This window comes from Opisthocomus hoazin, chromosome 2 (assembly GCF_030867145.1).
Source record: "Opisthocomus hoazin isolate bOpiHoa1 chromosome 2, bOpiHoa1.hap1, whole genome shotgun sequence".
Classification (NCBI taxonomy): Eukaryota; Metazoa; Chordata; class Aves; order Opisthocomiformes; family Opisthocomidae; genus Opisthocomus; species Opisthocomus hoazin.
Window position 1 is genome coordinate 4,963,271 of NC_134415.1, and position 23,990 is coordinate 4,987,260.

The following is a 23,990-nucleotide window of genomic DNA, read 5'->3' on the forward strand; positions in this document are numbered from 1 at the left end:
TTCTACTTTGAAAATATCACCTCTTTGAAAGTGATTTATTTTTCTTTAAAAACAGGAGCTTGGAGAAACGCTTTTATGGAAAATCAAAAGCAGTTTTTCAGGGGAAAGGGAAGATGAGTGTCAAGGAAAGACAGGGAAAAAGTAGAATTGTTGGAGGTATGTTTCACTTAAGGCTACAAGGAAGGTGAGGGGACTGGAACATCTCTGCTATGAGGAGAGGCTGAGGGAGCTGGGCTTGTTCAGCCTGAAGAAGAGAAGGCTGAGAGGGCACCTTAGAAATGCCTGTAAATATCTGCAGGGTGGGTGTCAGGACGATGGGGCCAAGCTCTTTTCAGTGGTGCCCAGCGACAGGACAAGGGGCAACGGGCACAAACTGAGGCACAGGAAGTTCCGTCTGAACACGAGGAAGAACTTCTTCCCTCTGAGGGTGACGGAGCCCTGGCCCAGGCTGCCCAGGGAGGTTGTGGAGTCTCCTTCTCTGGAGATATTCCAGACCTGCCTGGACAAGGTCCTGTGCAGCCTGCTCTGGGTGACCCTGCTTCGGCAGGGGGTTGGACTGGGTGACCCACAGAGGTCCCTTCCAACCCCGACCATTCTGTGATTCTGTGATTCACTCAAGAGAAACTCTTTTGTCCAAGACAAAAGGGAATTGTCCAGAATCCCATTTCTTCCTGGAATGTAGTTGGGTCAAAAGGGTACATTCGCTTCAGTCTTAGCACTCTCTAAACCATGTAGCTGAGCGTAATACAACTGTACTGAGGGATCTGAGTTTGTAGCAAGTTTTAATTTACTAGGTATTTGATCAAGGCTTCCACACTCGTGTTGCGTACTCTGTGTTCAAGCATATTTCTGATGAGGAGGATTTTGACAGAACTGTCATGTAGGTGGGACTTGGGAGAACTTCGGTGCTGAAAAAAAAGACTGCATTTGCAGTTTGAATACTACTCTGCTTAGAGGAATCTATAACTAAAGCAGTATTGTACACAGGCACACATAAACCAGTGTGGAAATGTTTGTTAATATAGCTGATGTCTGGTTCTAAATAGTGTATTTTCCTTTCCTGAATTCACACAGCCTGATCTACCAGCCACAGTGTACAACCTGTCTGATTCACTCTCCCAGCCCATGGATTGGATTAGATTTAAAAATTCAGTGGCCCAAGAGCAGCCATGCCACCATGGACTTTTGTCCTCCAACATCTCCAAATACTGTCCATAATTATACCAAATACTGTCCATAATTATACGCCAACAGGAGGGGATATGTTCTTTTTTCAGAGTATGTATAAATGTAATTTTTCTTGCAGACTGTCCGAATAAGCTCTTGTTTTCTTGCTTTAATGTTAATTAAAAAATTTTTAATTCTTCTCCTACTACCTCCAGGTAGACAATATGAATCGGGACATCCGGACCGGAGGAGAAGATTCCACCTTCCTCCTCGGTAAAGAATACCTGTGTACAGGTAGCAAGCTGAGGTGATGGGATAGTTACCATTGAGATAATTTTTGTCTATGAGAGCCTCTTTTCATGAACCTTACAGAGTAACTGAACCATGTGACTGCGGAGGAAATCACCGCAGTGATTATCGTTAGATATTCGTGGCTAGAAGTCTTAAGATTTAAGCTGTGAGTTTTGCGTATTTTCGTTATAGTCGTGTATATTAGAGGAGTTTGCTCACCATGAATAATGTGGCACATCCATGCTGAACTGTGGTTTGTGTCTTCATTATGGATTATATCTTTATTTTAAGGATTGTGCCATTGTCACTGAAACCTGCTGAAGAGTTTGAAAGGTGACATCACTGATGTAAACGTCATCTGCCAGTGAAACAAAATGAGCTTCCTGTAAAATGCAGCGCTTTCTTACAAAAGCCAAAAATTGCTATTGCTTTTGGCACTTCTACTTAAGCAACTTTCTCTATCTCAGCTGTCTGTGCGGAGTGAACCGCATCACTGCTGAGCAGAGAAAGAAGCTGACATGCTTTACTTCTGTAATAAAGAATACTTGTGAGAACAAAGTATTTGTTCCTGTCCAGAATTCTAATTTAAGCACTTATCTTCAGAATTATTTCTTAAAAATTGATATTTCATTTTTTTATTCAATCTCAGTGATGTATGTATTTAATTATAAAATTAATTCATTTTAAATAGAGTTAATATAAATAATGCTAAAGAAATGTAAAATAACAGAGCACATGTGATTTTTAGCAGCACCATAGGGTCATAGATTGGTGAATCGGTACCACAAAAGCCTCTCTTCAAGTCATTACTTGTGTTTTTTAAGAAACTGTTTTAAACATTGCAACAACGTCCTTATGTCTTCCATTTGCATACCCATTCAGTTAAAAATAATTGGAGGCACTTTACTTAATTACTGTCTTCAGGCAAAAAAAATTAGGCAGTGATGTAGACATCCCATTTTAAATCACGTAGTGTAAAAATTGTACCAGGGGAAAAAAGTGTCAACAGCACTTTAGTCACTTAGAAAGTGGGTGACACACTTGGAACCATGTTTATCTCTTTACTGATCTGCATCTCCACCAAATTGAGAATGGTCTTCATCTAGGTAATCTTCAACGACTCCATGCTTTTTTTCAGTTTCTAGCAATTTTTGAATGGGGTTGGCTCAAGTGGATGTTTATGGAACCCATGGGGTTTTGTCTGTTTACGTGCTTTGGAATCACAGCATCTTTAGTTTAGTACTTTAGCGTTTTCAGCACATGAAGTTGTAAATTCCCTGCTTCTTGTATGGGAGGTATATGGTGAAAGAAAAATGGAAGCCTGATGTCATGTCCTGCCCTCAAAAACACTGAGCAGCAGAAAAAGAGGATTTCCAAAGACAGAGGCAAAATGTTAAGATCAAGTTTTGAAATCTGATACAGGTTCATAGAATCATAGAATCATTAAGGTTGGAAGAGACCTCTAAGATCATCAAGTCCAACCATCACCCCAACACCCCCATGCCTGCTAAACCATGTCCCCAAGTGCCACATCCACACGTTTTTCGAACCCCTCCAGGGATGGGGACTCCACCACTGCCCTGGGCAGCCTGGTCCAATGCCTGACCACTCTTTCAGTGAAGACATTGTTCCTGATGTCCAATCTGAACCTCCTCTGACGCAACTTGAGGCCATTGCCTCTCGTCCTATCGCCGGTTACCTGGGAGGAGAGACCAAGCCCCACCCCACAACACCCTCCTTTCACGGAGCTGTAGAGAGCGATGAGGTCCCCCCTCAGCCTCCTCTTCTCCAGACTGAACAGCCCCAGCTCCCTCAGCCGCTCCTCAGCAGACTTGTTCTCCAGACCCCTCCCCAGCCTCGCTGCCCTTCTCTGGGCACGCTCCAGCCCCTCAATGTCCTCCTTGTGGTGAGGGGCCCAGAACTGAGCAGTTTGCAGATTTTCATAGGAGCATCTTTAGTTACGGAGGATGCTGACTATTCCCAACGGTGAAGTCAGCGGTGTTGCACATGGACAAAACTTTGTATTTACACAGAGAACTGTGGCCTTAAAGTTTATCATGTTGGGAAATCCATTCTTTTGGATTAGTTTTCTGTTTTGTTTTGAGTCATATTGATTAGTATTTTGTTATTGTCATTCTCATAATCATCGTCCTAGATTTTACTGATTCAGCAACTGTGTCTCAGTCAGGCTTCTTATTCTATTACTGCCAGGATAATTTATTTTTATAAGCATTTGAAAATTAAATTTAGATCTGCAAACTATCTCATGAGCCATACTAACAGAAGTAGCAGACGCTGTAAAACTTCATGCTGGCGTTAAGACTTGCAGAACTTAAGGTTCAAAACAGAAGTGCTGGATAATTAATACACAGATAGCTAAACCCAGAGCACGTTAATCACCTGCGTGATACAGATCACCAAACCCTACCCTGCAACAGGCCGTAACTTCTAAAATTGTTCCAGTGTTGATGTTCATGTGTCTTGTTTGGCTCCTCACAGCCGTCTGTCTTTTAGATCGCTCAGGTGACCCTGCTCATTGCTGGAAGCGGATGAAAATGGACAAGAGAACAAGACACGATTTTGTGAAATGCTGTATGCTGAAGATCGTAAAAGCTTCGTCAGTATTTTAAAAATGATGGTGGGAAGGCTCTAACCAGAAATTCATCATGCCTCATTTTTAGTTCCATTTCATTTTGTATACTTTTTTGTCTAGCCTATAGCTTAGAGAAGTAAATTACGGAATGTGGTGAAACAATTGTATAATTTAGGTTGCAGATCGCATCGTTTGGAGCACTATACAAAAACCTTGTTGACACAGTTATGAAAAATGTTCTTTAAAAAGTCATGTCTAAAAAGTAGAGGCCAGTTCTCGACGTCGAAGAAGGCTGCGAAAATTTCATTAACTCATCTTGTGCTGTTGTGAAGACTATTGTGCCTCTTCCGTTAAACCTTTACACTGTGTGAGGCTGAAAGTGCCCAGGCTGGGACGAAAAAGGGTACTTCTGAAGTGCTGGCAGTCAGATCACAGTTTCAAGATGTTACTTTTCTGTCATGTGGCTTGATTTCATAGTTCCTCAGCCTCACAGGATGAGGAAAGGGTAGCTAAGACATTCCAGAAAGTTATAAAATCAGTTTCTAGGTACAAAACTGCTGCGGCTTGAATGTCCTGTTGTTTTGGGGCCTTCCAGTGCTGAGTCAGATGCGTAGTCCTCTGCTGAAATACCTAGAATTTTACTCCGTATGTAGCGAGTCATTTGTGAAACATTGAAGGTTTGTGCCAAACCTTACATCTGTCTTTAGCCTCAAAGTGAAGGTGTCAGTGTGAGCCTCTGGCTGGTTTAATTTTGGAGGAAATTCTAAATCAAGGAGGAACTAGCAGACGTTTTGAACGCATTCCTTTTGTTTTCCTAAGCAGCGGTAGTGTGAAGCACACGGGGTAGAATCTTTTCCCTGTGGCCATGGCTGGTGCATCTTTTGCAGAGCTTCGCAGCACCATGATTTCGCTCCCTGCTGACAGAGTAGTCCCAAGAGAGCAGAGCAGACGGACAGAGCACAGGTAGGGCAATCAGGTGTCTCCTGTGCCAATTTTATTACTTTATTACTACTTTGGAAGTATGTGTATTTTTAGAATAGTACGTACGTACACTTGAAATTAAATATCTTTAGAAGTGTTTCGCGTGAGGAAAAAGCATTATTTTTATATTCCAAAGAGAAAATGTAACTCTAATTTTCAAATCTATTTTCAGCAGAAGTACTGTAGCTATCGTACAGCTTGCTCTTATCTTTATGGCACAATGATCGCAAATTTAAACTCTGTTGGTTTTAGTCCGTTATTGCTCAGTTTATGTTGGTTTTTGGGCCTCATGCAGGTAACTCCTTTGAGTCAACTGTCAGTGGAACTTAGTTCCTATTTAGTGTATGCGTTATAGTGTTGTGAATATTGTTGTCAGACATACGTAACTCAATACTCTCATTTCCTCACGTGCATTTTTCTGTTTGTAACCCCATAAACACATTCTTTCATACTCTGCCTATAGCAACAGTCCAGCTGAACAAATACATTGGCAGCAAGACAGGATTTCTAGTGCTGTTAAAAGTTTGGACACCATTTTTACACAACACAGTGCCTGATCTACGTTCCAGGGATCCTGTCGTGATAGGGGCATCCCTGCTTCCTTTTTCAATTGCTTGGCCACTGACTGTAATTGTGCTACCATATTTTTCTTTTTTTTTTTCTCCCCCCCCCGCTTAAATCTTTTGGAATAACGTGGTCTGAGTTTTATGGAAAGTTCTTTAGTTTCAGGAATCTCATGATGTATAACAGTGCCTTTGAAAAGAATGTAACTGCGCCAGAATTTGTTGGTAATTCCCCCTTCAGACTTTGATATGAGAAAAGATTTCTGTTGGCCTCAATAAACAAAGTTAAATACAGTTAGAGTGGGAGTTTTGCTGTGTTCTTTGTGGTATGTTATGAATTGTTGGTAATAATTACCCTGGCTACTGAAGAATTGTTAGCTTCTCTGGGACGTTTTTTTTTTTCTCCTGGTGTTAGACCATAAGCAGAAGCTGCTTATTATTATTTCCAAGCCGGAAGACTGTTTTTTTCCCACCAGGAATCATAGGGTGAAAGCAGAACCGTGAAGTTGAAACACAGAGGTGCTACTTTCCTGCCTCGCTGAGCTTTAAATTGCTCGGAGTCCCAGAAAGCTCATGAACTGTAGGAGGAAATAATATACAAGAACATGACCTTAAATATTCCATTCCAGTAGCTTTTCCTTGACATGTGGACTACAGGGTTACTTTGGATGGGTGCAGGACAGAGGCAAAACGGACGTGGATTTGGAGTGAAGGAACCTACGTTTGTGAAGAAAAGCATTCTTATTTCTGGTTTGACTACATTGCTTACTGTCTTCTCTAGCCTGTGCACTGGGTACCTGCCTTTCATCAAGAGTTTATTTATTAGCTTTACTGCTTCCCCTTCTGGAAGGGGATTCAGAGAACATTCCTTAGCATCAGCAGGGGCTCAACAGAAATGGTGACGTGGTCGATGTGAGAGGAGGAGTGACTGACAGGAAGACATTTGTCAGCTTTCCTCGTTTTATCTGTGTGGTGGTTTAGTCTGGCTGGAGGCCGGGTGCCCACCAGGCTGCTCTGTCACTGCCCTCCTCGGCTGGACAGGGGACAGAAAACACGGTGAAAGGCTCGTGGGTTGGGAGAAGGGCAGGGAGAGAGCACTCGGCAGTTACCATCACGGGCAGAACAGACTGAACTTGGGGAATTTAGTTTAATTTATCACCAACCAAATCAGAATAGGATAATGAGAAACAAAACCAAATATTAAAATGACACCTTCCCCCCACCCCTTCCTGCTTTCCAGGCTCAACTTCACTCCTGGTTTCTCCACCTCCTCCCCCTGAGCGGCGCAGGGGGACGGGGAGTGGGGGCTGCGGTCAGTCCATCACGTGTTGGCTCTGCCACTCCTTCCTCCTCACGCTCTGCCCCTGCCCCAGCGTGGGGTCCTTCCCACAGGAGACAGCTCTCCATGAACTGCCCCAGTGTGGGGTCCCTACCATGGGAGACGGCTCTCCTCGAACTGCTCCAGTGTGGGTCCCCCACGGGGTCACAAGCCCTGCCAGCAAACCTGCTCCAGCGTGGGCTCCCTGTGGCATCACAGCCCCCTTCGGGCATCACCTGCTCCGGTGTGGGGTCCTCCCTGGGCTGCAGGTGGGGATCTGCTCCCCCACGGTGTGCTCCATGTTTCTGCATGGACAGCCTGCCCCACCACGGTCTGCTCCATGGCTGCAGGGGAACCTCTGCTCCGGCACCTGGAGCACCTCCTGCCCTCCTTCTGCACTGACCTGGGGGTCTGCAGAGTTGTTGCTCTCACAAATTCTTATTCCTCTCTCCTGCTTCAGTTTTTTTTTTCACCTCCTTAAGTACATTATCCCAGAGGTGCTACCACCATCACTGATGGGCTTGGCCTTGGCCAGCGGCGGGTCTGTCTTGGAGCCGGCTGGCATCAGCTTTGTCAGACATAGGGAAGCTTCCAGCAGCTTCTCACAGAAGCCACCCCTGCAGCACCCCGCTACCAAAACCTTGCCACGCAAACCCAGTGCAATCTGTTCTGTGTCCTTCGTCTTACATTACGTTGCTCATTTGTGCCACCATCGCACTGGGAACCTGAATCTGGACCGCAGGAAACACTGAAACGCGGAGTTAATCTGACGATGCGGTGGCAGTGTAAGTACCAAAACATACAGATTATGCCTGTTTTGTAAAGCTGGAAGCTGCAGTTTTCATTGCTTTGCTACCTTAGCAAGCACTGCGCTGAGGCAGAGGGGAACAGCGGTGCTAAAGCTCTACGAATCTTTTTGTGCCGTGCTGTCTGCGCAAAGTTCTAAGGATGGTCAGACACGTGGTATTATTTTGCAAAGGTGGTCTTTAATTAAGTGTTGGGGAAGAAGATCAGAACTTTACGTGTTCATATGTAAACATTGACTCCCTCTTGTCAGCTAAGCTGGGAGGCAGGCTCGTATATGCTCCTTCCGGAGGAAGGCTGAAGGTTGATGGTTCCTCTGTGATGCGGAGTCTCCTTGGAGAGTGTCTTCTGGTGGTAGAGAAGCGTGGTCAGGAGTGAGTAAGCAGGAGCCTTGGCTTGGTTTTGCCACATAGGCACGTTATGCGTGAGGGCGTAGGGATAGCGTGGCGTTCTGCGAGCCTGGTGAGGCTGCTCTCAGCTCCATTTTGATGACCTGGTAAGGTTGCTCCTGAGTGTAGGTCACCCAGATTTGGTGAGGTTGCTGAGGACGGATCTCAGTGAGTATGCAAGCTGCGGTGTTTCCAAATGTCCCAGCTGCAGAAGTGCCCGACGGCCCCATGGCTGGCTGCACCCGGAGTGCTCTGCCAGGCTCTCCTCCTGGCCCCAAGGGCTTCGGCTGCCTGCGGCTGGGTGGCCTTGGATCCCGCTGGGGTGTGAGAAGGACCTGTGTGAGACAGCCGTGAAAAGTCTCATGGGAGCCTGCAGAGCTGCGTTTAAGCCCAGATATTTGCCCTTGGTCCTTGCCAAATCTTCTCTGAAGGTATGCCCATGTCCAGCCTGGCAGCTCCCCGATTCTGCCCTTGCCTTGCTAATTGGGATTCCCAGTTTGACCTGGGACATGCCTTGTCACCACAGACTCATCCAGTCTGGTGCGTGAACCTTGTTGCCAGGTAAAAAATCCTACCCAAGGCACCGCAGGTTAAACTCAACACCTAATGTCCTACCTAGGTCTTCAGAAGCAGTGCAAGCCCGCAGAGCTGAGGGAGCTGGGATGTTCAGCCTGGAGAAGAGAAGGCTACGAGGGGACCTAATATATACTTACAAATATCTCAAGGGGGGGTGTCAGGAGGATGGGGCCAGACTCTTTCCAGTGGTGCCCAGCGACAGCACAAGGGGCAACGGGCACAAACTGAAGCAGAGGAAGTTCTGTCTGAACATGAGGAAGAACTTCTTCCCTCTGAGGGTGACGGAGCCCTGGCCCAGGCTGCCCAGGGAGGCTGTGGAGTCTCCTTCTCTGGAGATATTCCAACCACACCTGGACGCGGTCCTGTGCAGCCTGCTCTGGGTGACCCTGCTTCAGCAGGAGGGTTGGACTAGATGACCCACAGAGGTCCCTTCCAACCCCGAACATTCTGTGATTCTGTGATTCTGTGATTTCAGATGTGATTTCTAAACACGCTGTAGGAAGCTCAGAAAGTCATCGTTCAGTGAAAGCAACCATAATTTTTAGAAAAGCGCTGAGAAACTTGCATGTCGTTTATGACATTTGGAAGGTTTAAGTCAAGGTAACCGTTCAGGGGTCGGCTTTATCAGATCCTGCTTTGTTTTAGTGAAGGGTTGGTTGGTTGGTTTGTTAGTAGCAGAGGCCCAGCAGGCTCGGTATTTACTTTCCACAAATACTTTAATTTTCATTTGTGATGATGATGTAGCTCATCCAAAAGGATGTAAGCGTAGAACTATGCTGCCTGCTGATAATCATCTTCGCCCTCTGGTTTAATTACCCCTCGGATCCTTTAGTCCTGCTGATCTACATACTGCTGGAGGGGTTTCAGTGTGAGTGAGGTTCCTCCAGGTTGGAGTCGTGCTGGTGATAAAGCTAGACCTCTTGTTATGTCGTGCGCATATGAAAGATCGCCGCATTTAAATGCGGTGATAAGGCTGGCTCAGAGTCTTCACCACCTTTGGGCAAATTGCAATACTTCTCTCTTGAACAAAGCCTTCGGGTGTGATGACTGAATTTCTGCTCCACCTTCCCTGCGCAGAGGGGAGACTCCACAAAGGAGCAAATGGGAGAGGTTCGGAAAAATCCACCGGCGACGTTGCGTTTCCGAAGGAAAGAGGGGGAGCAGCTACACAGCTGATGCGCGGCAGCACAGAGCGTTAGGAAGGTGGCTGGTGCATCCAGACCAAAACTGCTAGGTTTTAACAGCAATTCAGAAACTTAGGGCACACTGTATTTCCATCACGGCTGCAATACACTTAGTGCAGTTATCACAGAATCACAGAATGGTAGGGGTTGGAAGGGACCTCTGTGGATCACCCAGCCCAGCCCCCTGCCGAAGCAGGGTCACCCACAGCAGGCTGCACAGGACCTTGTCCAGGTGGGTCTTGAATATCTCCAGAGAAGGAGACTCCACAACCTCCCTGGGCAGCCTGTTCCAGGGCTCCGTCACCCTCAGAGGGAAGAAGTTCTTCCTCATGTTCAGATGGAACGTCCTCTGCTTCGGTTTGTGCCCGTTGCCCCTTGTCCTGTCGCTGGGCACCACTGAAAAGGGTCTGGCCCCGTCCTCCTGACACCCACCCTGCAGATATTTGTAAGCATTTATTAGGTCCCCTCGCAGCCTTCTCTTCTCCAGGCTGAACAAGCCCAGCTCCCTCAGCCTTTCCTCATCGTAGAGATGCTCCAGTCCCCTCACCATCCTCGTAGCCCTCCACTGGACTCTCTCCAGTAGCTCCTCATCTTTCTTGAACTGGGGAGCCCAGAACTGGACACAGCACTCCAGATGGGGCCTCACTAGAGCAGAGTAGAGGGGAAGGAGAACCTCTCTTGACCTGCTGGCCACACTCCTCCTAATGCACCCCAGGATGCTATTGGCCTTCTTGGCAGCCAGGGCACACTGCTGGCTCATGGTTAACCTGTCGTCCACCAGGACACCCAGGTCCCTCTCCACAGAGCTGCTCTCCAGCAGGTCCGCCCCAAGCCTGTACTGATGCATGGGGTTGTTCCTCGCCAGGTGCAGGACCCTGCACTTGCCTTTGTTGAACCTCATCAGGTTCCTCTCTGCCCAACTCTCCAGCCTGTCCAGGTCACGCTGAATGGCAGCACACCTCCCGGTTTGGTGTCATCAGCAAACTTGCTGAGGGTACACTCTTAACTCTTCATCCAGCTCGTTGATGAAGAAGTTGAATAAGGCTGGGCCCAGTACTGACCCCTGGGGGACACCACTAGTTACCAGCCTCCAACTAGACTCTGCGCCTCTGAGGACATGTATATATATGTATATATATTTTTATATATATATAAATATATATAGAAAAATCTGTATATGTATATAATGCAGTTATATGTATATATATGTGTATATATTTTTATATATAAAAATATATATAGTGCAGTTATACATATAAGTGTATACATATTTTTATATATAAATATATATAGTACAGTTATATGTATGTATATATATTTTTTTATTGACTGTCTGCCCATCCAGGCTCATTTTGCAGCTGTGTGTGACGCCTCGGCAAGGCTAGGCTGATTGTGGTTTGTGGTTCACATAAAGGTTGCATTTTGAATGATTTCCTGAAATGGTCAAACAAAAGAGTTGATTCATAACCTGCAAATTCATCCTTCTTTTATTCTAAGGATGGAATTCTTCTACCTCTTTGCATTGCTGATAACTATGTTAATTCTTGGCAGCAAATAGTGCTGCAAGAAACTTTTTCTCCAAGCAAGCTGAAAAATAGCATCAAAGAAAAAAAAAATGGGAAGTGCTAACAGGAGCCGGTTTGTGCGTCCCAACACTTCCCTGTTGGGAGCGGGGAAAAAAATCCCAAATTTGTCCCCGTGCGTTTGTTTACACTGATGTGTCACTGCTTCATGAATTCCCCATCGCTCTCCCCTGGGAGCACCCTCGCAGGTCCCTAAAGGGAGCCCGGCCTCGCGAGGCTGATGGCTTCTTGCTTTAGAAATTAGAATCTAGGGGGGGAAAAAAGTATTAAAAAAAAGCATCTCTTCTGCTGTTTCCGGGAGTGCGGTGATGTCGGGGGCTGTTGGCTACCCGGCGTGGTGCTCAGCACAGCTGGTGCCAGCCCGCAGCGCTGGGGTTTGGCACGGGCGAGCGCCCAGCCTGCCGCAGGAGGTGCGTTTGCCTCTCCGTGGGCTGGCTGCGACCTGTCCTTCCAGAGGGAACAGCTTCAACCCCAGGACAGCTGGGCTTCAGGTACGTGAGGGCAGCGCCTGTGAAGGTTCTGTAAGAGACTCCGTAGCATTTTTCTCCCACACAGAAAGTTTCCTCGCTCTTTTGATGGCTCCAGTTTAATCTCTGAAGGGAGAGGGAGTTAAATCTCCACAAGGAGAGGGGTTTTTTTTTCCCCTGAATTCTGTTGGTTTCAAATTGGGCCCACCAGAAAAGGAGATAAATCAGTTTAAAGGTGACTTTGCAGAAGAAGATTAAGAGGATACAGAATCACAGAATGGTAGGGGCTGGAAGGGACCTCTGTGGGTCACCCAGCCCAACCCCCTGCCGAAGCAGGGTCACCCAGAGCAGGCTGCACAGGACCGCGTCCAGGCGGGCCTTGAATATCTCCAGAGAAGGAGACTACACAGCCCCTCTGGGCAGCCTGGGCCAGGGCTCCATCACCCTCAAAGTCAAGAAGTTCTTCCTCCTGTTCAGCTGGAACTTCCTCTGCTCCAGTTTGTGCCCGTTGCCCCTTGTCCTGTCGCTGGGCGCCACTGGAAAGAGTCTGGCCCCGTCCTCCTGACACCCACCCTGCAGATATTTAGAGGCATTTCTAAGGTCCCCTCTCAGCCTTCTCTTCTCCAGGCTGAACAAGCCCAGCTCCCTCAGCCTCTCCTCGTAGGAGAGATGCTCCAGTCCCCTCATCATCCTCATAGCCCTCCGCTGGACTCTCTCCAGTAGCTCCTCATCTTTCTTGAACTGGCCAGAATCGCTTGAAAAATAGAAATGGAGAGCTATGTTATGTCTTATATGGCTTGTGTGACAGATTTCGGATGAACTGGACCCTTTTAGATGTGTTAGGCTGGCGGTGCTGGGAAATCAGCCCCGGCCTTCTGACTTCTGGTAGCTTTCTTGACTGCGGGGCTGCAAACTCGCCTGACAGATTGCAGCCAGCACAGTAGGCTGCAGAAAGCAGTCAATGGGAAATAGGCTGCTTTGATGTTCACTTCTGGTGGGCTGATCCTCTGGTTTAAAGGCTAAATGTCTATTGTCCTCAGCAGGAGTTTGCTTTATGAAGAACTTTCACAAAATCTGTAATTTCCCAGTTTGTTTTCTGAGGCTGCGGTTTTGCTCTGTTTCCGCGTTCGGCAGCCAGCGAAGATTTCCAAGCGCGATTTGTAATTTGCGAGCCTCTGACTTCGGATGCCACGGGCGGGACCTGATCCCTCAGAAACTGCTGAGCATCTGTCCTCTGCTGCTCAGGCAGATGTCCCTCCGGTATTCCCATTCGAGCCCCAGAAACGAAGGCACCTCAGCACACTGCCTGCTTTCCTCAAGGACGGGGCTAACGCCGCAGAGATGCACCCTCGAAAATGGAACTAAAATGGAGGGGAGGGGGGAGGCAGGGTGAGCAGGGTGAGAGCAGATACAGTAACAGCCTATGATTAGGAATCTGAACAATGACAGCGAGCTCTGTTGAATTTCTAACCGCTTAAAAGCAGGCCTGGGGAAACGCTCTGCTTAGAAATGTCATGGAAAAGTGCAGCTGGTCGGTGGGCTTTATGCTGAAAAGCAAAGGATCTTTCCCATTTTGCAGCAGCGCTGCCATTTACTGGGCCATGGCACTAGCAATTTGCAACAATGGGAGGGGGAAAAAAGCTGCCATTTGACCTAGAATGCAATTTTCAACTAATTAATAAAGTGACCATTAGTGCCCGAGGGGATAATAACAGGAATAAGAACAAATTACTGCAGGGTGCAAAGGAGGCTTGGGCATTGTATTGCAAATTTCTTATGGCACTATTCTCCTTTTTTTTTTTTTCTCACTAATACTTTTAAAGTGCCCCCACTCAACACTTGCTCCTCGTAGGACCCTTGCGAACCACAGAAGAATTAGCCCTTCAAAGATCAATCAGGATCTAATTGTCGTTAACAAAGTGCCACCTGGAGAGAAATGTTACAATATACCTTCATTACGGAGCCTTCAATCTCCCGCACGCTCGCAAGCCCTGGCTGCAGCGCAGACAAAAAGGAGCGGGTGCTAGCGTGAGGACCAGGCACCTGCACTCGCTTGGAAAACACGGCCGGTCCCGACACAAACACGCTCAGACCCTGGTCAGAACCGCTCTGTTTGTGCTTCCTCAGAGGACTTAGGGCTGCGAGGATGATGAGGGGACTGGAGCATCTCTCCTGCGAGGAAAGGCTGAGGGAGCTGGGCTTGTTCAGCCTGGAGAAGAGAAGGCTGAGAGGGGACCTTAGAAATGCCTATAAATATCTGCAGGGTGGGTGTCAGGAGGATGGGGCCAGACTCTTTCCAGTGGTGCCCAGAGACAGGACAAGGGGCAATGGGCACAAACTGCAGCAGAGGAAGTTCCAGCTGAACAGGAGGAAGAACTTCTTCCCTCTGAGGGTGACGGAGCCCTGGCCCAGGCTGCCCAGAGGGGCTGTGGAGTCTCCTTCTCTGGAGATATTCAAGACCCACCTGGACGCGGTCCTGTGCAGCCTGCTGTGGGTGACCCTGCTTCGGCAGGGGGTTGGACTGGGTGACCCACAGAGGTCCCTTCCAACCCTGAACATTCTGTGATTCTGTGATATTTTGCTGAGGTCTCTCCGTTTGCAACGCTTTGAGGTGTCACAGAAGCCCTCCTGTTGATGGGGACGCTGGGCAAAGCGACCACACCGTTTGCCACGCTCTTTCGTAGGCTCCAGGGTCTGCTGTCCTTAAGGATTCTTCTGCATTTTATGGCCCCTGCTTCCCGCGTCCTGAGGGCAAATGTTCAGGAAGCTCCCAGTGAGCTGATTTTTCATGCCCTGGTTTCGTTTCTCACCCCCGTCAGAGACTTTACTTGTCGGTGCAGCGCGTTTGCTGTCAGTCCTGCCTCTGCTTTGCAGCACTGATGGTTGAAATTCAAGGCAAGACCCACGTTGCCCAGTGTCTGCCACTTAATTCTTGGGCACTTTGTGGCTATATCCACAGCAGTTAAAGTCAACTGATGCTGCTGTCGTCTGTCCTGAAAGTTTCCAGTGGACTGCTTTACAGCAGATTGAAAACCACTGTCCTCAGCCTTGCTTTGCTCAGGCCTTGTTTACAAAGTCAGGGAGCTGGCTTGACTGGAAGCTCACCTGCTCAAGAAACTAAAAATAAATACTAGATTTTGATCAGTTACTCGATCCATCTGCTGTGGCTGCACAGAAGCTAGTGCCAGCACAAAGGACGGGCAGAAACTGGTAGCTGGGAGCAGGTGAGGGGACACAGGACCTTCCCTTCAGTGGAAGGACTTGCTCCACGTTAAGCTGAATCCTCTCCTCCCAAAAGCTTTTCGTAAAACTTTATCTTTTTTTATTAAGCAGTGGGAGGTACAGAAACACAGAACAGCCCAGGCTGGAACGGATCTCCAGAGATGATCTGGCCCAGTCTTTCATGGGAAAGGGAGCCTAGGTGAGAGTATCTAGCACCCTGTCCCATCACATCATGAAAACCTCCGCTGATAAGGACTCCACCACGTCCCTGGGGAGGTTGTACCAGTACAAGAAGCCACTTGAAAATATCAGCGATTGACTCGCTGTGCTGCCCTGCTAAAGAGGGCTGACCCACAGAGATCCCTTCCAACCCTACCATTCTGTGATTCTGTGACGATATTCACCTCTCAGAGAGATTATAGCTGGAGGCAGGACAGGAGATCCTTATCTGAGTGGGCTATAGGACCACACAGCACCTGGGTAAAGCTTCAGAGAAGAAAATGCGTGAATAAATAAGGGGGGTGTACAGGGGGGTATCCAGACTGCGCAGCTCTGATTAAATCCCTGCTCTCCAAAGAAAGGCACGAGGAACGCAAAGGTTTGCCGTCCCCGGAATAGCTTGGCAGTGCCCCCGACCCGCGGACGGGCTTCGCTGGAGGCTCTGCTCTTCTGCTGACACCAGAGGTGGATGCGCACGCACGTCCCGTTGGCGCTGAAGGGAGGTGCCTGCTGAACTTTCCCACGAGTTGGCGGCGGCGAAGACTTCGAAAGGTGTCTGTCTGACGAGGTAACAGAAGGTTGGTGCTGCACATGCTGCGTTTCTTCAATATTTGCCTGTGATACAGCTGTAGGCTTACATTATTGGGCTGTATCTGCTTGACGCCTCGCTGTCTGTCGCAGAGAGGCCTTTGGAGCCGTCCCGCGCGCTTCCCCATTAGCCTCAGCGCAAGCCTGTAAATACGCAACTTGTGAGTAACCTGTTTGCATCCTGATGCCCTGCGTCCCGGATCAGTCTGTGGCTGAATTCCAAGCACGACAGTCTCCTTTGATTCCCAGTTTTTATCGAATGCTCATCAGCAGGGATATTTTTTTTTTATTTAATTTTTCTCCTCCTTCTGCGGCTGTTTTTCCGTCTTTTCTAGCAACCGTTGAAGTTTATTTGTGGGCTGGGGAAAGTTATACCCTTTGTGACAATGCGTTGCGGGGCTTTGTTTAATCCGGTGGGGTATTTGGGTGCATTCTGTCGGGGGGAGGGGTGGCAGGAGGGAAAGAAAAAAGCTGTGGAAATCAGTGGAACTGGAGATCTAGAGTCCTAGAAGGTGGCGATCTGTTAATTAGCGTTCTTGGGGAAAACCTGCCTGCGATGGCAATCAAGCCCCGTCGTTAAAACCCACGGCGTTTTCCCTTTCTGCCCCCGAATGTTGTTAACAATGTTGCACTCTGGTTAAGTAAAAATCTAAAACTGCAGTGAAGTGTTAGTAATCGGTTCCTGAGCAGATTCCCTAATGCCATTCACTTTTCCCTGCTAATCTTCCCGCGTGAGCTACAACAATGCAGCACCAAATGAGAAGGAAATGTCAGGTTATGTTTCGGGGCCAGCCTCCTGCCCACCCTCCATCTGTGCTGATGTCAGTGCTTATTGGAACATATGCTGCCTGTTGCTCACTGACCATCTGTTAGCCGAGCTGATGAAGTGTTCCCCGTTGCTGGGACAACCCGGCCCTTGATTGCCACTGGCACCGCAAACATTTTCCGCTCAGGTTTCGCTTTTATCTGTGCTCTGGAATGGCAGCCCCGCCGCCGTACGGGTTACCCCTTCCCTGCCTTTCCCCTCCGAAGCGCGGTCAAAATTTAAATTATGCGTTTTAAATTTAAATTGCGCGGTCAAAATTTAAATTACGCGTTTTAAATGTAAATTGCGCGGTCAAAATTTAAATTACGCGTTTTAGGGCGAATGTAAAGGGCTCCCATGCCCGTGATAAACTGTTGGCGTTACATGCTCAGAGATAAAGTCAGGCACGCTTCTCGATGGGAGCCCAGAGTCGAGGGAGCACATCTGGTGGTGGCTAGGAAGTTTATTTAATAAAAATAAACCGTGCCCGGCATCACACAGCAATGCCCGTAGCCCTGGAGACGTGCAAGGCCACGGAGGGATTTTCTGGAGCCGAGCGAAAGGCGAGAGATGGGCAACTTTTCGCTTGGTGAGGAGTCACTTGTTCTGTAGTCGCTGCGCGTCGTGGTTGTGCCTGACAGCCGCCAATCTTCCAGACACAACTGAATCCGAACGCAACCGTTCCTTCGCGGCGCAGGGCTCGGTTTGTGGAGTGAGAGCGATGCTAAAGCCGTAGCAGCGACAACAAAGCCGTTTGCGCAGCCTTTTTGCAGCTCTGTCTGGTGAGCGTTCCCCCCCTCTGCAAAATGCCGACCAACGCTCATCAATCCTCACGACAAGCCGGTGGGGCTGGCAGGTGGTATTCCCGTTCCAGGGAGGGAGAAGCGAAGCGTGAGAGCTGGCAGGAGGAGCGTGGCGTGCCCATCTTGCCTGCTGAGACCACCAGACCACGCAGCCCCTCGTCAAGCCCCGAGAGCCCCAGCCCGGCCGCGGTGCCCACGGGACCAGGCGCAAGGGGCTCGTAGGCTGCGACCTGTAGTTCTCTCCATCTTATACGTGAAGGGAATAGGGCAGGGTCTGATAAATGGACGCTGTTGGTGAAGCTGACCACGATAGCTGGGGTAAAAAGTGAGGGATGGCCTTTAGGATCACAGAATCACAGAATGGTCGAGGTTGGAAGGGACCTCTGTGGGTCACCCAGTTCAACCCCCTGCTGAAGCAGGATCACCCACAGCAGGCTGCACAGAACCACGTCCAGGTGGGTTTTGAATATCTCCAGAGAAGGAGACTCCACAGCCTCCCTGGGCAGCCTGGGCCAGGGCTCTGTCACGTTCAGAGGGAAGAAGTTCTTCCTCATCTTCAGCTGGAACTTCCTGTGCCTCAGTTTGTGCCCATTGCCCCTTGTCCTGTTGCTGGGCACCACTGCAAAGAGTTTGGCCCCATCCTCCTGACACCCACGATGCAGAAGGCCTGGTTGCTCGGTCATGTTAAGTGCTCTGAGTTTGTGAAATGTCTTGGTCTCTGGTTTTCTGTGTTGGTATTCCTTGTTCCTTACCCTGCTGGCCCTGGGGTTTTGGTCCCTGGATGACAGCAGACACTTACATGATCTCTCCGCCCCAGCCTTGGGGCCAAAGGCTCTCCCATCGTCCTTCCTTTACATAGAATCAAAGGTTGGAAAAGACCTCTAAGATCATGGAGTCCAACCATCCACCCAACACCACCATTCCTACTAAACCATGTCCTGAAGTGCCCCATCTACACTTTTTTTAAACCCCTCCAGGGGTGGGGACTCCACCACCTCCCCGGGCAAGGGAGGGCATTTCTCTCCAGCCTTGCTGCTTTCCTGTTTTCCCCAAATCTTTCCTCAGACATGTTGACCCTTTGCAGCACATACCTAGCAAAAGAGAACCTTTCAGCCTTCCTGTCCTCCAGCCTGTCCTTTCTGCCTCCTACCACAGCCCTCTGTCAGTCGTACCCGCAGCCTGGCCGGCCAGTCGCACTCTGGCTGGCCTTTCTGCCAGCTCCCCTTGCTTCTCATGTTGCTAAAATTCTCTTTTCTTCTGTTCCTAGCATGAAAATCCTCTTCCTGTTTTTTAATGCATCGTGTCAGATATCTGTACCATCTTTTCATCAGGCTAAGTTGCCAGCCCTTCAGAAAAAGGGCTGTTTATTTTTCACCCTATACATCAATTATTGTTTTAATCAAAAACGACTGGGTAGCACAATAACGCCGTGTGCTCAGAGACGACGCGCGAGGCAGAGCTGGGTATGACACACGCTGACATAATCCTAGGTGTATATTAATAATAACAACATGCAACTTCAGCCTGCGTTGCTGTTTCGGGGCATTCTGGCACAACAGGCTGGTTTTCTCCACCCCAGGGCTGGGGATTTGCATTGCCTCATCCGCTTCGTGGCGCGTGCCAGTGCGCTGGGTCTCCTTCCGCGGCGCGTGTGAGGTAGCGAGCTCTGCTTCTGTCGAGCGGCAAGCGGCTCTCTCACCTCGCCTTCCTTGGGCTTATGAGAAAAGCATTTATCTGCAGTTGATCACAATTACCACGATGGAGCCTGAGCACCCTCTCTTGTGGCAACTCGTTTGGTGCCAGTCGGCTTCTAAGCCCACTTCGGTGTCCTTGGTTGTTGCCAGAACAGTGCGAACGTGCCAGAACATAAATGAAAATTGGGCCAATCTTTTCTCCCCTCCAAGAATTTCATAGAGCTTGGGGGTTTTGCTGGCTTTACGGGCTTGGACTGCTATTTTGAATCAGAACAATACAGAATGTAACACTTTGCTTTAAGATTTGACAACTTGGTTTTCCCTCAGTCAAAAAATGTGAAGGAAAAGCAGTAGCGTGAGCCACCATCTGCCCAGCCTCCAGCAAGGTTTGCAGTTCCCGACTCAAAGTGCTATTTGGGGGTTGGAACCAGATGATCTTTAAGGTCCCTTCCAACCCTCACCCTTCTATGATTTTATTTTTGCGCAGGATGGGACTGCATGTTTTGTGCAGCGTTTAGACTCAGATTAAATGGTTGCCCTGATCTCCACGTGTGGCTGAGAAGGTGGATTACAGCATGGCTTTACTGAGCAATATTTGAATGACAAGCATGGTAAGCTGAAGAGTTTCAAAGCCTCGAGATGCTACTAACAAGGTGAGACGAGGCGTATGCACATACTTTACCAGCAATTTGTGATGTCTGCGCGTTTCTAGGGGAGAAATGGGTGGGTTTGAGTCGTTCTAGGAGAGTGTAGCAGCCAAGGGCCGTGCTGAGGTTCCAGGCAGCGATACCCTTGCTGCCTTCACTGGTAGCTAAGCAACAGTCACTGTCCTCACCTTGAGTGGTGGTGGAGGTCCCTGGCGCTGTGCCCGTTTACAGCACTGGAAGATGAATGGTCAGCACATATACCAACTTCTGAGATGTGCACACACAGCCTTGGCTTGCAGAAGGCGGAGAAATGGATATAAATTGCCCGTTTGATGTTGCTTAGGCAGGGGTATCGGGTTGAGGGACAGAAGAACCACTGGGCTGCTAGGGGAGTTCCTCCACTGGTTGATATCTATGAACACAGAATCACAGAATCACAGAATAGTAGGGGTTGGAAGGGACCTCTGTGGGTCATCTAGTCCAACCCTCCTGCCGAAGCAGGGTCACCTACATCAGGCTGCACAGGACCACGTCCAGGCGGGTCTTGAATATCTCCAGAGAAGGAGACTCCACAACCTCCCTGGGCAGCCTGGGCCAGGGCTCCATCACCCTCAGAGTGAAGAAGTTCTTCCTCATGTTCAGCTGGAACTTCCTGTGCCTCAGTTTGTGCTCATTGCCCCTTGTCCTGTCACTGGGCACCACTGAAAAGAGCTTAGAGCCCACCATTAGAGGAAAACTGATTTCCACAAGCCGAGACCCTGATCTCTGCTGTGGCTGGAGTGTTGGGCATTCAGAGCTCTGCTTAATCACCGCTCTGACCCGTCTCCTGAATTTGGGTGGTTGGAACCCTCCAGAACAATAAATACTTGCCCGGTCCTTGCTGCTGGGCTCTCAGGTTGGCAAAGCCCGGCCGTTGTCTGTGTTTTTGTGGAAAAACCCTGTCCCGGCCGCAGCGCGGGGGCCACGCTGCCACGAACGTCGGTTGCACGCGGATTTGCTCGACACTGCCCGGGTCCCGGAGATCGCTCTCCGTGCAGATTAATTAAAAGATGCCTTAGGTAGGTGTCCAGCCGGCACAGAAGGGACCCAGCTCTGTTACTAGCCTGCAGTCCCCAGTTTTCCAGCTGTCGCTGTGTAATACGGTCTCCCCCTCGCGTAATTCCTTCCTGTAGTCCAATAGAATTCCTTTAAAGAATTAAAAAAAAAAGAAAGAAAGAAAGAAAGAGGAACAACAAGCAAGTAATCCTGTCATACGATCTGCCCCAGTAGTTTGGGGCCTGTTTCTCTTTCAGGGGCTGTGAGCGTGCTTTGAGGTGCACAATAGAGATGCCTTCTCCATTGACTGGGGAGCTCAATGGGCCAAACTGGGCGGCAGCCCCGGTAACAGCGGCAGCGGTGCAGCGCGGTAATGGGCCCAACTGTTAACTGATTTAACACTCCGCCAGCTGCAGTCCCTGAGCTCAGAGAGGAGCGGCGGGCCTTTGAATATTACCTTTCAGCCAATTAGACATATGTCACGCTCATAAAAACTTTCCATGGGCGCTGCCGTCGTGGGGAGGGTCTGCTGGAGAGGAGGAGGAGGAGGAGGAGGAGGAGGATGCGGCAGCGGCATTACCTGCCTCCCTCCTGGCTGTGCATCCCTCCCTCGAGCAGGAATTTTCTTGTGGTTTCTGGTATTATTTTCAGCCCTGATGCAAGTGCCTGGGGAGGAGGAGGAGGGAAAGAGAATGGCTCTCGGAGCTCCGAGATTTTTTCAGACGGGCCTGGGATAGGAGGCTTTTACAGCAGAGGGGAGTTTGAGTGTTTAGATGGAAATGAGACCTCTTTCATCACCTGAACACTGAGGAGGTCGACATCATCGTCCGAATCACCCTGAGTTTGTTTCACGCGTTAAAAAAAAGAAGAATCCAGAGAAACTTTGGATTCAGGTGAAGTAAATGAATGTCCAGATGCCAGAGGACTGGTGCCAAAGGTAAAAGTTTTGGCCCCACAATCAGTTTCGCAGAAAAGTACAACCAAAATTGTTACCAGTGAGCCGCAGTGTGGGGTGAGCACTGGGGGCTGCGGGCTCTGTCGGAAGGAGCAGCACCCGCCGCTGCTGAGTCAGCAGACGCGGGTCTGGGGTGCCCGCCGCAGCTGCTCCGCAGTCAAGGATGCTGATTTTCCAAATCAGTGTGGATGTTTATATTGGCCATAGAAAAGATATGTCACTTTTTTATTCCTGCAGATTGATTACGTATTTTTATTTCTGTCAGGTTGAAATTCTTATTTCAGTCACGTCAGTTTCTTTATGCTTTTAATATTAAAATACACAAAAATGTGCTCTTAAAATGCATATTGAATCATGATGAAATATGGCAGATTACGGTAAATTTTGAAATTAGATATTTAGTATAATGTGTTTAAAATATTTTAATATCAAAAGTCAATTAACTTTAATAACAAGCGAATTGGAACTAAGAACTTGAGCCAAAACGAACAAAATGAAAAGCAGAAGATAGATGTCGGAGGGTTTTTTTCATAGCAATGCAAAAAATGGAGGCAACCTGGGGATGGGGTCTGATGGAGAGAAAAACATTTATTATAAAACCCTGACCTAAAGCTTTTGAGCTGACACATCTTGCTGCCACTGCCGGTGAGCGGAAAGGAGTGGCCCAGAGCCGCATGAAGACTGCTTGCTCTTCCCGCTGGAGGTGAGAGACCTGCACAGGCTTTGGACGCTGTCCGACCTGCAGAAGAAACTTTCTGCGTGCCAGGAAAGAGAGGAGCGGGGAACGGTTGTGTCTTCCATCGCCTGGGAGAGGAGCGCTGAAGCCAGGTTAATCAGCCACGGCGGTCTCTGAATACGCGTGGTCGACTTAGTTTTGGCCTTTGCAAGTTTATTCTGGGTTTTCCTTCTCACGTCTCTTCAGTCGCCTTCCCAGTAGGGTGTTCTCTGATTTAGACTTTTGGTGATTGGAAAGTGGGAAGCAGTGCTTGTCCAGGGCGAGGACACAAGACCTATTTTGGGGTGAGGGATCACGTTGCACCTAATTAGGCAGGAGTAGTCTTCAGGTATTCAGTCCTTTTTGCACCTGGAAAAAGGCTTCAGTTTAGTTTTTCATAAAGAAGCTCTCTTTTCCAGAGAACTCTTCTCTTGCAGTGCTTTGACCAGCTTCAGGCAGCGATGACAGGGTCATGGAGTGGTGATATATAAACTGAAATAAGATGCTGTTCGGAGGATCCTAGGGTTGCAGTCAGACAAATACTTTAAGCCGGCATAAGTTGTCAGTGTTGATAAAAGCAGTAGCTCCACGCTTCCCTTGCTTGTTCTCGCCCTTGTATTATTGTCTTCCTTTTACTGTGCTTTTCTTCTCGCAGCCTAATGGTGCACTGGAGCAGATTCAGCTGGAAATCACCTTTTCAGATGACTTCAGAGTCTGGGTTGGAGAGGTGGGGGGGATGTAGCTGCACCCATTTTCCCCAGTCTAGGTCACCGTGTGACTACACAAATCCTTGTGTCGGTAGATACTCGTGGTACCACCAAGGATGGAATTGAGCAGCCAGGGCAGAGAGAGAGAATCACAGAATCACAGAATCACAGAATGGTAGGGGTTGGAAGGGACCTCTGTGGGTCACCTAGTCCAACCCCCTGCCGAAGCAGGGTCACCTACAGCAGGCTGCAGAGGACCTTGTCCAGGCGTGTCTTGAATATCTCCAGAGAAGGAGACTCCACAACCTCCCTGGGCAGCCTGGTCCACAGAGCAGGACCACTTTTTTTTCTGTTAGCACTAGTTTATTGTCTCCATTGAAGTCTGTTTTCCCATTTAGTAAGGACAGTTTGCCCATTTTTAGCAGCTGGATTGTCTGCCAAAAGAAACCACCTGAGGAGATCTTACAAAGCACAAGCGAGTGTCGGGTCCAGCCAACAGCCGGTGAGCCAAGGTCAGGAGTTCCTCTTGCTGATGGTTCCTGCCGTCAGAATTCCTCCTTGCAGGTGTTTCTACCTCTAGACTTTGTTCGGGTGCGATAGCTTTCTCGGTGGCATAGTTCAATGCTGCAAAGCATGATTTTGATGATGATCCTCACTTTACCTGATTACATAGTTCGCGGGTGA

General features: G+C 48.8%; 1 protein-coding gene across 5 annotated transcripts in view; it reads left to right on the forward strand.

The window, feature by feature from the left end:
* The window catches only part of FAM120B (family with sequence similarity 120 member B), a 59,628-nt gene extending 53,735 nt beyond the window's left edge, over nt 1-5,893 (forward strand). For 3 of the 5 annotated variants that reach the window (XM_075412005.1, XM_075412004.1, XM_075412008.1), the window contains 2 exons: nt 1,383-1,440; nt 3,973-5,893. In XM_075412005.1, the coding sequence (XP_075268120.1) occupies nt 1,383-1,440; nt 3,973-3,985 (71 nt within the window). In that variant the 3' untranslated portion in view covers nt 3,986-5,893. Of the gene's footprint in view, nt 1-1,382; nt 1,475-3,972 lie in introns of all 5 variants that reach the window. The other 2 variants (XM_075412006.1, XM_075412007.1) reach the window with 2 other exon arrangements.
* Nucleotides 5,894-23,990: the final 18,097 nt, after the last annotated feature.